A 14,624-nucleotide genomic window follows, 5' to 3' on the forward strand; every position below is an offset into this window, starting at 1 on the left:
TTTTGCCTGTCCTCGGATGCTGCCTGAATTGCTGTTCTCTTCCAGCACCACTGATCCAGAATCTGGTTTCCAGCATCTGCAGTCATTGTTTTTACCTCCTTTACAGAACAGAAACAGGCCATTCTGTCCAATTGATACATGCTGTTTTTTCCTGTGCTCCACGTAAGCGTTCTTATCATATGTACCAAAGATAAGTAACAAGAGTCGAGATCAGCAGGAATTTGATTCGTAAAGCAGGTTGAAGAGACTAAATGGCCTCCTCTTTCTCCCATCCTCCAAAATTAAACACGTGTAGTGTTACCTGCATTTATTGGACATTTTCCTCATAATTTTATTGTATTCTGTGACTGCACGAAGAACTGACTTGCAAAGAATTGTAGCTTCAAGTCAAACTTCAGGGAATTGAGCACAAATGTAAGACTGCTGCTTCACTGCAATACCAACAGAGTGCGACACGGTCTCCTGTACCATTGTTCCAATCAGACATTAAACTCTGAGGCCCTATCTGGTGGCTGTAAGAACCTGTGGCACAATTCATGGAAGACCAAGAAATGCTACCCAATATTTTGGGCTAATATTGATTGACCACCAGCATTGGTTAGCTCAGTTAGCTGGATGGCTGGCTTATAATCTAGAGTGATATAAGAGCACAGACTCATTTCCCCCAGCAACTGAATGAAAGACTATCCTTCTCAACCTCTCCCCTTCCCTACGATGTGATGACCCTCTGGTTATCCACCTCTACGTTATCTCCCTCTACTGGGAGAGTAGTCCAATGGTGACTTTATCATTTTATTCCCATGTGGTCTCTACTCACTCATTTAGTCTTTTGATGACAAATTTCCAACAGTAATCAAGCCAAACTTCATGATATTCATCCATCTTCACAGCTACATAATTCAATTCTAACCTTCTTCCCCAACCAGTAGCAGTTCTCTCAACCTTAGGCTAATCAAAGTTCAAAAATCACACAACACCAGGTTATAGTCCTACAGGTTTATTTGAAGGTAAAAGCTTTCGGAGTGCTGCTCCTACATCAGGTAACTTCGTTAGGTCATTTGGACTAATCAGGCATTGTGAAAATTGATTGAATCTTTGATCATTTCATTGTAATCCAATAAATTCAAATCACATACTTCACCATCATTAAATGTCTCCTAAATGCAAATGATATCTGTATCCTGAGAGTGAGTCTCTGTGATAACTTTGTCCAGTGACTCATTACTTGGTGTTTACTGTGTACATGGAGAGATTGGTAAAGCTGGGATTGTTGTCCTTAAGGCAGGGAACAGTCAAGAGGAGAGTTAACAAAGATATTCAAAATTGTGAAGTGTTTTGATGGATTAAATAAGGAGAAATGTTGTTCAGCAGCAGGGGAGACTATAACCAAAGCTCAGATGTAAAGCAGTTGTCAAAAGAGGTGACATGAGGAGGTATTTATGTACTCATTTAGCTGTTACAATCTGGATTCTCCTGCCTGGAAGGATAGTGCAAACAGATTCAATCATAATTTTCAAAGGGGAATTTAAAAAGTCATCACAAATGCCAGGCAATGACTATCTACAATAAGAGACTACTTAACTTGACAGTCAATGGTGTTACCATCGCTGATTCCTCCTCTATCCCCAATATCCTGGGGTTACCATTGACCAGAAACTCAACTCGTTACATAGATAAAGTGGCTACAAGAACCAGTCAGAGGCTAGGAATACTACGACAAGTGACTCACCTCCTGACACCCCAAAGCCCATCTACCATCCACAAGGCACAAGCCAGGAGTGTGTTGGAATGCTCCCCACTTGCCTGGTTGGATGGTGTAATTCCAACAACACTCAAGAAGCTTCACACCATCAAGGAGAAAGCAACCCACTTGATTGGCACCACACCCACAATCATCAACTCCCTCCTCCACCCATGTTCAATTGCAGCACTCTGCATGATCTACAAGATACGCTGCAGAAATTCACCAAAGATCTTAAGACATCATCGTTCAAACTCACAACTACTTCCAGCGAGAGGGACAATGGTAGCAGGTACACGGGAACACCAGTACCTGAGAGTTCCCCTCCAAACCGCTCACCATCCTGACTTGGAAGTATATCACTGTTCCTTCAGTGTTGCTGGGTCAAAATCCTGGAATTCCATCCCTCGGTATTGTGGGTCTACCTCCAGCACATAGATTGCAGTGGTTCAAGAAGGCAGCTCACCACCACCTTCTCAAGGGTAACTAGGATTGGGTAATTTTAAAAAAGTTCTGGCCAGCCAGTGATGCCCTCATTCCATGGGCGAATATACAAAAACATCAGGGTGCACAGAATAAGGGGTCACCCGTTTAAGACATAGAATCCCTACAGTGTGGAAATGGGCCAGGAGGCCCAATAAGTCCACACCAACCCTCTGAAGAGTAACCCACCCAGACCCATTCCCCTACCCTATATTTACCCCTGACTAATGCACCTAAACTACACATCTGTGAACACTATGGGCAATTTAGCATGGCCAATTCACCTAACTTGCGCATCTTTGGATTGTGGGAGGAAACCGGAGCGCGCACACTGGGAGAATGTGCAAACTCCACACAGACGGTCACCCGAGGCGGGAAGCAAACCCAGGTCCCTGGTGCTGTGAGGTAGCAGTGCTAACCATCGAGCCACCATGCCGCCCAGAAGTGAAAAAGGCCTTCTCTCAGAAGGTGGTGAATCTGTGGAATTGTTCATGACAGAGGTCCATCAAGGACACTAAGTGTATTCGAGGCTAAGGTCGACAGATTTTTAATCAGTGAGGAAATCAAGGGTTATGCAGAAACAGCAGGAAATTGGAGTTGTGAATGAGCAGATCAATCATGATTTTATTGAATGGTGGAGCAGACTTGATGGGCTGAATGTCCCACTCCAAGATCAAATGGTTTTAGGGATGAACTGATACCTCCCAAACCTCTTGATTTCAAAATCGAGACAATTCAATTTTCAGGCACAAAACAGAAGACTGTGTGTTAAAACATCTTCCCCCATCGAGGCTTTGCTTAGCAGACTGAATGAAATCTAGACATTAAGGGAGTTCAAACCTGATCATGGGGGCATTTCAGAATCTGAATTCTGAAACCAAAACAAAAACTGACATCAGTACAAACGACTGGGGAAACTGTCCAATTCATGGATTAAGAAAACACAATTTCACCAATTCCTTTTGGGAAGTTAACCTGCTGTCTGTGCACAGTCTGAGCCATATGTGACTCCAATCCTATATCAATGTGATTGTCTCTTAATTGCCTGCTGAAGCAGCCTAGTAAGACACTCAATGGTGTCACTATCTTCAAGAGGGTAAGTATGAGAAATATGCAGTAAATGCTGTCTTTGCCAGTGAAGCCCACATCCTGGGAACAAATTATTTTTGCAAGAGAAGTAACTCGCACCCCCTTCTAATACAGAATGAAAGCAAACCAATTTGGCACTTAACTAGAGTACACTTTTATATTTATGAGGGGTTCTGGAGATCTAAGGGAAAGAGAAAACATATAAGGAATCTGGGTTGTTGCTGCTGCACTTCAGGGAACAATCATTAGGTTATATATATCGAAGGCAGGAAGTAATTAAGTGCTGTTCCCCTGACCCCTGCTATGAGCAGTTGGAAGTGTAGCAAAGTACGAGAGAGTTTGAAGAAGGTTCAAAGCTTTGGCTAAGGTTGAATTTTACTGTGATTGTCATGGCAACCACAGGCTTACGTGATTTTGAGAACTTTCTGCATTTCTTATGAAAATAAAGGCCAGCAGAGGAGAATGCAAGGTAGCGGCAGTGGTGAGGGAGATCAGTCAAAAGGGAAAGAAATACACTAACAGAGGATGTGGGATTGTGAGCCAATTCTGGCAATCAATGTATTCTTGAATCACACTGTGTGCTTTTACAGAGAGGCCCAGGAATTTTGGGAATCTGTGGATTTCCCACTGAAGCTGATACGAAGCCAAGTCTGAATCTACAGGGAGGATCAGTCTTGTGTCTCGGACCTCCCCCTGCTGTACTGAACCATTCAAAGCAAGGAAAGCCATGGATGAGATTCTTAGATTATCCTTCCACTTATATAGTGAATTTTCAAGCCTCAGGATTTCTAAAGGGTCTTTCCAGCCAATGAAGGCAATTTTTTTTTAAAGCAATGTAGTCACTTTTGTAAGAAACTTCAAAATGTTTGTGCATTTAGAGACCATTCTGGCCATTTGTCTGGTTTATCGGCAGGACCTCCTGCTTCAACATCCAAAACCTTGCCCCATCCCATCTCTCAACTTAAATTCATAACATCATCCACTACAAAAGAGGCCCTTCATCCCATCAAGTCTGCATTGCCAAAGCTTTCTTAAATCGGTGGAGGTTGGTACATTTACAATATTTAAAAGGTGGTTGGATGGGTATATGAATAGGAAGGGTTTAGAAGGATATGGGCCAAGTGCTGGCAAATGGGACTAGATTAATTTAGGATATCTGGTCGGCATGGACAAATTGGACCGAGGGGTCTGTTTCCGTGCTGTACATCTCTATGACTAGAGCCACTCTCCAGCACGTCACCTGTAGCGTTGAATGTTATAATATTTCAAATGCTCATCCAAGTGCAATTTAGCTGATGCACAAACCCTTTTCCAAAATTTTGTTGCCTGCATACTTAATTATGCCATACTCCTGTGGCCAATCTTCCTTACCTTTCATAGGCTTTAATTGATCTGAACCTCTGCTACCTGCTATCTAGGTCATCTCAAATCCCTTCTCCCCTCGCCCTGCTCGAGGTTAAATGTATCAACCTTGTTTTCAGATTGCTCCAGCCTCCTCCAGCCCCACAACTCTCCCAGATGACTGACTACAGCCATCCCTTCTCCCAACCGTGTTGCTATGGTTTGGGCCACAAATGCATAAGAGTTTGCCCCATACTTATGGGCAAAGTGATTTGTCATTGCCCTCTGCATGGACTAACCAGAAAACTCACCCATGCTTGTCACCTGTCACTGCACCTATTGAAAAGACTTACAAGCTGATAATTATTATACAGACTGTTTGGCCATGTTATAAAGGCATCGTGCATGGCCAACAAGTCCTGATGCAGGGCTTCAAACTCACAGAATCTGGTGGAGAGGACTTTACCCTCTGCACCACAAGATCTCCTGCTCCTGAAAACTATGGTCCTCCAATTCTGGTTTCTCGAGCTTCCTCAGTTTTGATCCACCTGAGGATGGATTGGATGCTTCCTTCGCAATAGTGGAGTCCTAATTTCTGGAATTCTCTCTCCAAGACTTTGTATCTATTTCCTGCTCGAAAGCATTTCTTAAAAGCAACATCTATGAACCAGCTTTATGTTCATAAGTGCTAATGTGATTCAGTGACAAATTTTAATTGATAACCTTCCTGTCAAGTGCCCTGGAAGGTCACCTTATGTTAAAAGGTGCCATGCAAAGTTGTTGAAAATGAGCAGCCAATTTCCAAACACCAAGCCCTCGCATCTCAGTAGTTGTGGTAATCGCCAGGTCATTTCATCTTTGTGATGGTTAAGTTTTCAATTCATTGGAGTGAACACTACTCTTCATTGAAGTAATTGCCAAGGATTCATCTTCCACTACCTGAGAGGACAGACAGGGCCTGGTCTGGCATCACCTCTGAAAGGCAGTGCCTCTAGAGTGGGTCTTGAACCCACAACCCTCTGACTCCCAGAGGTATGTCTACTCTCTCAGCTATAGCTCAGGTCCCACCCTGCCTATTAAAAAGTAGAACAGCTTGTCTTGGGTATCACTGAGGCTCACTGCACTGCTATGCTCTGAACTTCTTTGGAGAAGTTCAGATCAGATCTCGATGTGAACTCATGATCAATATTGATATGACTTAGCAGCAGACATCTCGGTCTTGAGCTGCTTTAGTTCCAACCTTCCAACAGAATCTCTCTGACATGACTACCAAGGTCACATCACAACACCTCAGATGCTCATTTGCAAATTCCTTAAATCCGATCTCTAAACTATTGGCCCAAGCAAATGATTTGTTGGCCTTCCTGTTATAAAGAATCTCACGTCTAGAAATAGTCCTTCACCTCTAATCTACTTTGAACCCAAGCCCTTTTAATGTGGGCAATAAAACCAAATGCTAAAAGAACACTAAACCACAAAAGGTACTACTACATCAGATAACTAATTGCTTGGTCAAAGAGGTAGGTTTTAGTGAGTGATTAAAGGAGGAAAATGAGCTGGAGAGGCGTAGAGAAGGATTCCCACAGATTGGGACTCGGATAACTGAAGGCACGGCTACTAATAGTGAAGCAATTATAACTGGGTCTGCACAAGGCCAGAATTAGTGAAGAGCTGATTCCTATTGGATAGTTGTAAGGTTGGAGGAGAGCATAGACTAGTGAGGGGTGAGGTAATGGATAGATTGGAAGATAAAGATGAGGATTTTAAAGTCAAGACATTCCTTGACCAGGATCCAATGTGAGCACAGAGGTGATAGGGAGTTGGGACTTCCTGTGGTTTAACACTTGGGCAACACTGTTTCATATAAGTGTGCTACATTAAAGATAGCAAATAAATGCAAGATGTTGCTGCTATACTCAGTAAATATTCCCCCAAGTTCTACCCTAATAACTTTCGGGCAAATGGCTGCTGCTCCTCATGGTCACTGTAAAATTGAATTTGCATGATTGACAAAATGAGACTAAAAATATTCTCTTGTGGTTTTCAGCAGCTGCTTCCCACGGTCATATTTGAGGACCTCCCCCTTTCGATGGAGTCTTTTTATTGCAGGTACGTATTTTAAAAGGATGGAGTGCTCAGACTAAGAAACAGTATTGTTTTCCTGTCTGGCTACAATGTTCATGGGTTGGAACGTGGGAGTAGATGGGCGTAGCCAGGCTCAGGTCAAGTTGTATATGTCAGAATTAATTACGAATAATTAGGTGTCAGTTGGTGGTGGCATAGGTCGATTGTCACTGAGCTATCAATAAAGAGACCTGTCCTGATGCTGTAGGGACACAGGATCGACTCCAACCGTGGTGGCTACTGATGAATTTTGGGTTTAAATAAGTGAATTTGGAATGTAAAGTTAGCCATTGGTCATCATTTGATTGTCATAAAAAATAATCTGGTTCACTAGTGGCCTTGTACAGGGGAAGGAAATCTGTCATCCTAACCCGGTCCGTCCTACGTACAAGACCCACAGCGAATGTGGCGGACTGCTAACAGCCCTCTGAAATGGCTGAGCAAGCCACTCCGATCAAGAGGCAATTAGGGATTCTGAACAATTGCTTGGTGCCTCACTCCATGAAAGAATAAATTGTTAAAGTTATATCCTCGACAACTGATATTTGGTATCATGTCAGTGACACTGAGCTTCTCTTTTTAATCAGAGGCAGAGCTTCACAATGATACAGTAACAGTTTGCTTGTAATGTCTGTGTTTATTCTAGTATACCTGCTGACATTCACATTTGGTGAATGTTCTCAAAGTCACTTGAAACCGAAAGAGATCATTCTACAACCGTCGTCCAATATCACTCTGAATTGTTCCGGGAATGGCCACATTCATTGGAGTTATGAGAAAGTCGCTGATGTCTATCCTGACGGCCGTTTTCTGCACATACGTAACGCGACCATTTATCACAACAGAGAGTACACCTGCTTCAATAATAAAACCGAGATAATGAGCTTTTACATCTTTGTGCCAGGTCAGTTAAATTGTTCCATCTCAATAGGCAGAATCCTATTCTTTAACATTTAGTCTTCAGGAATGAAATTTTTCAGGGTCGTGGAAATCACAGGAACCTAAACACAGGAGGTGGCCATTCAGCCCCCTTTGAGCCTGTTCACCATTCCATCCAAATGCAGTTGGTCTGTACTAGGTCAATCTACATTGGTTTCAAATCACTTTAGACCCTTAGTTAATAAAAATGAGTCTTAGTTTTGAAATTTTCAATTGTGCACCTACCCCAGCTTCCAGAGAAGCATTGTATTGGACTCAAAATGATAGCTCTGTTTCTCTCTGCATAGGACTTCTCCAGCATTTTCTTCCCTAATCCACTTTCAGTGCCACCTTCATGTGCAGAGCTCCCCTTTGTGTGAAGAATTGTCTCATGCCATGGTCCTTAACTGCCTAGCTGTAATTTTTGTATTATGTCTCCTTATTATAGACTTCTCCCACAGGTGTAAGACAAATCCAAACCCTTTTGATGCAGTGTTAGTGTCCATACCTCTGAGTCATGAGGTGTGGGTTCAATTCCAGCTGCTCCAGGGATGAGCAATGATGTCTCTGAACAGGTCGATTAGAAAATGTCTATACACCCTAATTAAATAACCCCTCCATCTCATAACCACAAAGGAAATCATACGTAGGCTGCACAGTATCAAGATTTCACACTTCTTTTCAAACTGGTGTCATTCAGTTGAATCCAGACTGCACTCTCTCCAAGGCCAGGCGTATCCTTTCTGAGATGTGGCATCCAGAACCAAACATAGTCATTCCAGATGGTGTCTAAGCAGAGTCTGATATAACTAATATATCTGCTCCCTTTTGTAGTTCAGTTTTCTTGAGGTAAAGGCCAACATTCCATGAGCCTTTCATTTTTTTTTGTAGCTGCTCCCTAGCTTTTAGTAAGTTCTGTTCTTGTACACCCAAACCTCTCAGTACTCCAGTGCTAGGAAAGGAAAATTAAACCTCATAAATTGTGCTTCTTTTACAGATCCTAACATGTGGTTCCTCCCACAACGGCCAGATGATATGATCATCATAATGGAAAGCTCAGTGTCTTTTAACATTCCGTGTCTGGTGTCCAATCCAAATCTCCAGGTCACTCTACTGCACGTGGAAACTAACACCCTTGTAGACCTGCCATACAACAACAAGCAAGGCTTTTTTGGCAAATTCAAAGGTGGGACCTATGTGTGCAAAGCTACACTAAATGGAGTGGAGCAACAGTCTGAGAGTTACATTGTGGACACATATGAAGGTAACAAGACCCTTGTCAAGGATTGTATAGAACATAAAACAGAGAAGAGGAACAGGCCTTTCGGCCGCCATGTCTGTGCCGACCATGATGCCATTCCAAACTAATCCCATCTGCCTACACATGGTCTGCATCCCTGTATTCCCTGCCTGTCCATGTGTCTGTCTAAATGTCTCTTAAACATTGCTAGCGTATCTGATTCTACACCTCCCATGGCAGTGCATTCCAAGCACCTACCACCTTCTCCATAAAAAGACTTAGCTCGCACATCTCCCTTAAACCTTTCCCCTCACGCCTTAATCCTATGCCTCCAAGTATTTGACATTTCCACTCTGGGAAAAAGACTCCAACTATGCATTCTATCCATGCCTCTCTATTTTATATACTTCTATCAGGTCACCCCTCAGTCTCCAACGCTCTAGCAAAAACAATCCAAGTTTGTCCAAACTGTCCTTATAGCTAATACACTTCAATCCAGGCAACATCCCAGTAAACCTCTTCTGCATCATCTCCAGAGCCTCCACATCCTTCATATAGTGTAGCTATTAAAAATGCACACGGTATTCCAAATGTGGCCCAACTAAAGTTTTAAACAACTGTACATAATTTACCAACTTTTATACTAATGTCCTGACTAATGAAGGCATTATTGCCATATACCTTCTTTGCCACCTTATCCACTTTTGTTACCACTTTCAGAGAGCTATGAACTTGATCCCCAAAATCTCTCTATATATCAATGTTCCTAAGGGTCCTGCCATTAACTGTACACTTCACTTTTGCACTTGACCTTTTAAAATGCATCACCTCACACTTGTCCAGATTAAACTCCACCTGCCGTTTCTTCATCCAACTTTCCATATTTATAACCTGTATCCTTCCTCATTGCATAAACTCCACCAATTTTCATGTCAGCTATGAACTTACTAACCAGATCATCTACACTTTCACCAAAGTCATTTGTATATACTATAAACAACTGAGGTCCCAGCATTGATCTTTGTGGAACACCACTGGTTACAGACCTCCAGTCGGGAAAAACACCCCTCCACAAGTACCCTTGGTCTTTAATGGCCAAGCCATTTTTATGCCCTACTTACCAACTCACCGTGGATTCCATATGGTTTGATCATCTGGACCAGCCTACCATGACAGACCTTGTCAAATGCTTTAATAAAGTCCATGTAAACATCCAATGCCCTACCCTCAACAATCATTTTTGTCCCTTCCTCAAAAAACTCAATCAAGTCATGAGGCAAGATATCCCCTGGAAAAACAATGTGATTATCCCTAATAAGTGCAACAAAGGGCCTGAAACTATGCTGTACTCTTCTATATTCTATGTTAAGTCTATTCTTTTCCAAATGCGAGTAAATCTTATGCCTAAGAATCTCCTCCAATAATTCCCTTTACCATTGATTATCAGTCTGTAATTTCTTGGATTATTCCTGTTGTCCTTCTTAAACAGCATTGGCTATTCTCTAGTCCTCTCAGACTTTGCATATGGCCAAATAAGGATACAAAGATCTCTATCAAGGCCCCAGCAATCTCCTCCCATGCCTCTCTCAGTAACCTGGGATATATTCTATCAGGTCTTGGGGATTTACCTCCCTTAATGTTTTCCAAAATAACCAACACCACCTCCTTAACATTAACATGTCCCACAATATCAACATACCCTCTCTAATCTTATCATCATCTATGTCTGTCTCCTTAGTAAATAACAATGTGAAGTACTCATTAAGGATTTCACCCACATTCTCCCCCTCCATGCATAAATTCCTTCCTTTGTCCTTGAGTTGACCTACCTTTTCCTTAGTTACCCTTTTGCTCCTAATATATGTATAACATGCCTTGACATTCTCCTTAATCCTACTTGCCAAGGACATTGCGTGGCCCCTTCTAGTCCTCCTAATTTCTTATTTAAGTTCTTATCTAGTTCCTTTATATTCCGTAAGGGTTTTATTTGATTCCCATTTCCTAACCCTTACAAATTCTTCCTTTCTCTTTTTGACTAAACTTTCAGAATCTCTTATCATCCAAGGTTCCCAAATCTTTCCATCCTTATCTTTCATCTGCACAGGAATATGTTAATCCTGAATTCTGATCCATTGGCCTTTAAAAGATTCCCACATGTCAGATATGGATTTACTGTCAAATAGTCACTCCCAAATCTAATTTCTCCAGTTCCTGCCTAATACTGTTGTAATTAGCCTTCTCCCCCATTTTAGCACTTCCACCCAAGGACCAGTCTCATCCTATCCATAACTATGTTAAATCTTACAGAATTATGATCACTGTTCCCAAAACGCTCTCCCACTGAAATTTCAATCTCCCTGGCTAGGCGCATACTCCGATCCAAAGTCCAGTGTGGCCCCTTCTCTTGTTGAACTATCTACATGTTGTATCAAGAAACCTTCCTGGATGCACAGAACAAATTCTGCTCCATCTAAGTTCCTAGCACTAAACGAGTCCCAGTCAATATTGGGCAAGTTAAAATCACCCACAACAACAAATCTGTTGTTTTTACATCTCTCCCTGATCTGCTCACATAACTGTTCCTCTATCTCCTGTTGGCTATTGGGAGTCCTACAGTACAAGCCCATCATAGTGGTTGCATTTTTCTTATTCCTGAGTTCTACCCATAAGGCATCATTGGATGAGGCCTCCAGGATGTCCTTTCTCAATACAGCTGTGACATTCTCCTTAATTAGTATTGCTAATTTAAATTTTTCTCTTTCATGCCTGAAACATCCAAACCCTGGAAAGTTGAGCTATCAGACCTACCCCTCTCTCAACCAAGTTTTTGTAATGGCTACCACATCATGGTCCCATGTACTAATCCAGTCTCTAAGGTCATCTGTTTTACATATTATATTCCTTGCATTAAAATAAATGCACTTCAGATCACTAGTCTTGCCATGTTAATTAACATAGACCTGCCTGTTTTTCCTATTAGACTTAATTGATTTAACCTCTACCTTCTCTTCAATAACTGCACGTTCTGACCCTCCTGAGTGGCACTAACAAACCTCCATACCACCTCCCCCTCTCCCCCCTCCCCCCCCCCCCCTCCAGTTTAGGTGCAACCTATCCTCTGGTATATGTACCCCCTGCCCTGGAAGAGATCCCACTTTTCCAAATATCCAAAGACATCCCTCCTACACTAGCACTTTAGCCACTAATTCATCAGTAGAATCTTGTCATTTCTGATCTCACTAATACGTGGCGCAGGCAGTAATCACACAATTACAACCCTGAAGATTCTGCTTTTCAACTTTCTACCTAATTCTTTAAATTCCCTTTGCAGGACCTCATCTCTCTTTCTGTCTGTGTCGTTAGGACCAATATGGACTATAACCTCCAGCTCCTCACCCTCCCTTTTCAGAATATCCTGTACCCATCCATATCTGTAAAATCACCCATCACTGCCTATAGAGCCCTCATCCGTCCAGACTCGAGTACTGCTGGATGGCCTGCTATCTTCCACTCAGTGTAATCCTGAACTCCTCCAAAACCCGTGCAGCCAATGCCATCAGTCACAATAAACCACATCACCCTTCGCCCCTTGCTCAGTGATCTAGACTGGCTTCTGGTCCAGCAATAAATCCAAGTTAAAATTTATACCTTTTTTTTTAAATGCCTGCATTGCCTACTGCCCTCCTTGTTTCCATAATCTTGTCCAGCCCTGTAATCATCTGAGATCTCCACACTCCTCCAATTCTGGCCTCTTCTCATCCCCAGTTTATTTGCATACCATCAATGGGACACACCTTCACCTGCCTGAGCCCTTAGCTCAGGAATTTCCTTGCTAAACATCGCTACTTCTCTCTCATCCTTTAAGTAGGCCCTTAAAGCTTGGAGATCATTGGTTTTGCTTATTGTCACTAATTCTGATATTTCCTTATCTGCATTCCCTGTCATTATTCCTGCTGATGCAGGGATCTCGATGTCTGTCTGTGCATGGCAGTGATTGCTGAACCCAGAAGACAATGTGTTCTCACACCAATCACTGTTTGCAGAATGTCCATCAGAAGTCACACGCTACCAGGTGAAAGTCCAACAGATTTATTTGAAATCACAAGCTATCGGAACACTGCTCCTTTGTCAGACGTCACCTGTGATTTCAGCTTGTGAATTCAAATAAATGTGACTTTGTCCACCCCAGTCCAACACTGGCACCTCCACATTATGGAACCTCTGAGCAGCTGCACAGCCACTTAATGATAACACCACTGCAAAGTGGGTAAGAGTGTCTTTGATAACATTCTGCAAAGCAGCTAACAATGTTTTACTGCACCAATGACAACGTATAACCTGTCTACAACATAAAGGTCATTGTCATTTCCCTTTCTGTAGCACCTGACCATCTTTATATTGAACTTCATGCTGCAAGAACCCTGGTCAAACAGGGAGAACCCATCAGTGTCACCTGTACTGCAAATACCAACTTGCTGGAATATAATTGGAACTGCCCAAGGTTGAAGGTGAGTTTGTGAAAAGTTTAGTGAGTGTCATGGTCCCAATTAATGGTAATGTGGGACAAGTCGGGACCCACAGTGAAACCTAGTTTGATTGATAGTGTGCTTTATGTCTTCAGTGGGGTTACCATAGTGTTGAAAGGGCACTTGTAGTGCAGTGGTCATGTCCCTACCTCTGAGCCAGGAGGCCTGGTTTCAGTTCCCATCTGCTCCACTCCAGACGTGTGTTGTAACATCTCTGCTTTAGAAAGTATCTCCCACAATAACCAGCCATTGAGTGTATTCTCACGAGGCTGCTAATCTTTTTAAAACAAAAGAAAACTACCTTATGACACAAAAGGAAAATCAAGCAAAACTATATATGCATATAAGTCACTATGAAAAGATCTTAACAGCAAAAACAGTGATTCAAACATTTTCCCACCAACATCTTTTTCAGATGCTCAATCCAGAGAAATTGAGACAGGACCCACTGTGAAACCTAGTTTGATTGATAGTGTGTTTTAGAGACCGGGTGGATAGAGGAAAGCTTTTTCCCGGGGTGAAGAATTCAATAACGAGGGGTCATGTTTTCAAGGTGAGAGGCGGAAAGTATAAGGGGGATACACATGGCAAGTACTTCACACAGAAGGTGGTGGGCGTTTGGAACGCATTGCCAGCAGAGGTGGTAGAGGCAGGCATGGTAGATTCATTTAAGATGCGTCTGGACAAATGCATGAGTAGGTGGGGAGCAGAGGGATACAAATGCTTAGGAATTGACCAACAGGTGTAGACAGTACATTTGGATCGGTTCAGGCTTGGAGGGCCGAAGGGCCTGTTCCTGGGCTGTAAATTTTCTTTGTTCTAAATATCAAACCGATCTTCATTGTTTAATTTCTTATTTAAGAAGCACTTTCTAGTTTTCGTTCTGGTGCAAGTTTTAAGGTTTCGTTCCAGTTTAGATGGCAGGGATTACCTTTTAGATCTGACAGCCAAACATTTCTATAAACTCTGAGAACCTGGAGATTCTACAAGCCTGAGAAGTTGTCCCATGGCTAGAATGAAACCAGAATCTGAACTTCGTCTGCTAGGACAAAACTGGAATCTCATTCCCTGAAATGAACTGAAACAAAACTACAAGTGTTTCCTTATCACTTGTTTTCTCTGCATGTTATAAACTTAGCAACTTAATCACCTCATCAATTAT

The 14,624-nt window shown here is 42.4% G+C and overlaps 1 protein-coding gene across 2 annotated transcripts in view; it reads left to right on the top strand.

The window, feature by feature from the left end:
* The window catches only part of pdgfrb (platelet-derived growth factor receptor, beta polypeptide), a 100,346-nt gene that overhangs the window by 30,479 nt on the left and 55,243 nt on the right, over positions 1–14,624 (top strand). The window contains exons 2-5 of one of the 2 annotated variants that reach the window (XM_043703113.1): positions 6,702–6,763; positions 7,425–7,682; positions 8,694–8,960; positions 13,317–13,444. In XM_043703113.1, the coding sequence (XP_043559048.1) occupies positions 6,702–6,763; positions 7,425–7,682; positions 8,694–8,960; positions 13,317–13,444 (715 nt within the window). The remainder of the gene's footprint in view (positions 1–6,701; positions 6,764–7,424; positions 7,683–8,693; positions 8,961–13,316; positions 13,445–14,624) is intronic. The other variant, XM_043703115.1, reaches the window with a different exon arrangement.

The sequence above is a fragment of the Chiloscyllium plagiosum genome, chromosome 14 (genome assembly GCF_004010195.1).
Source record: "Chiloscyllium plagiosum isolate BGI_BamShark_2017 chromosome 14, ASM401019v2, whole genome shotgun sequence".
Classification (NCBI taxonomy): domain Eukaryota; kingdom Metazoa; phylum Chordata; class Chondrichthyes; order Orectolobiformes; family Hemiscylliidae; genus Chiloscyllium; species Chiloscyllium plagiosum.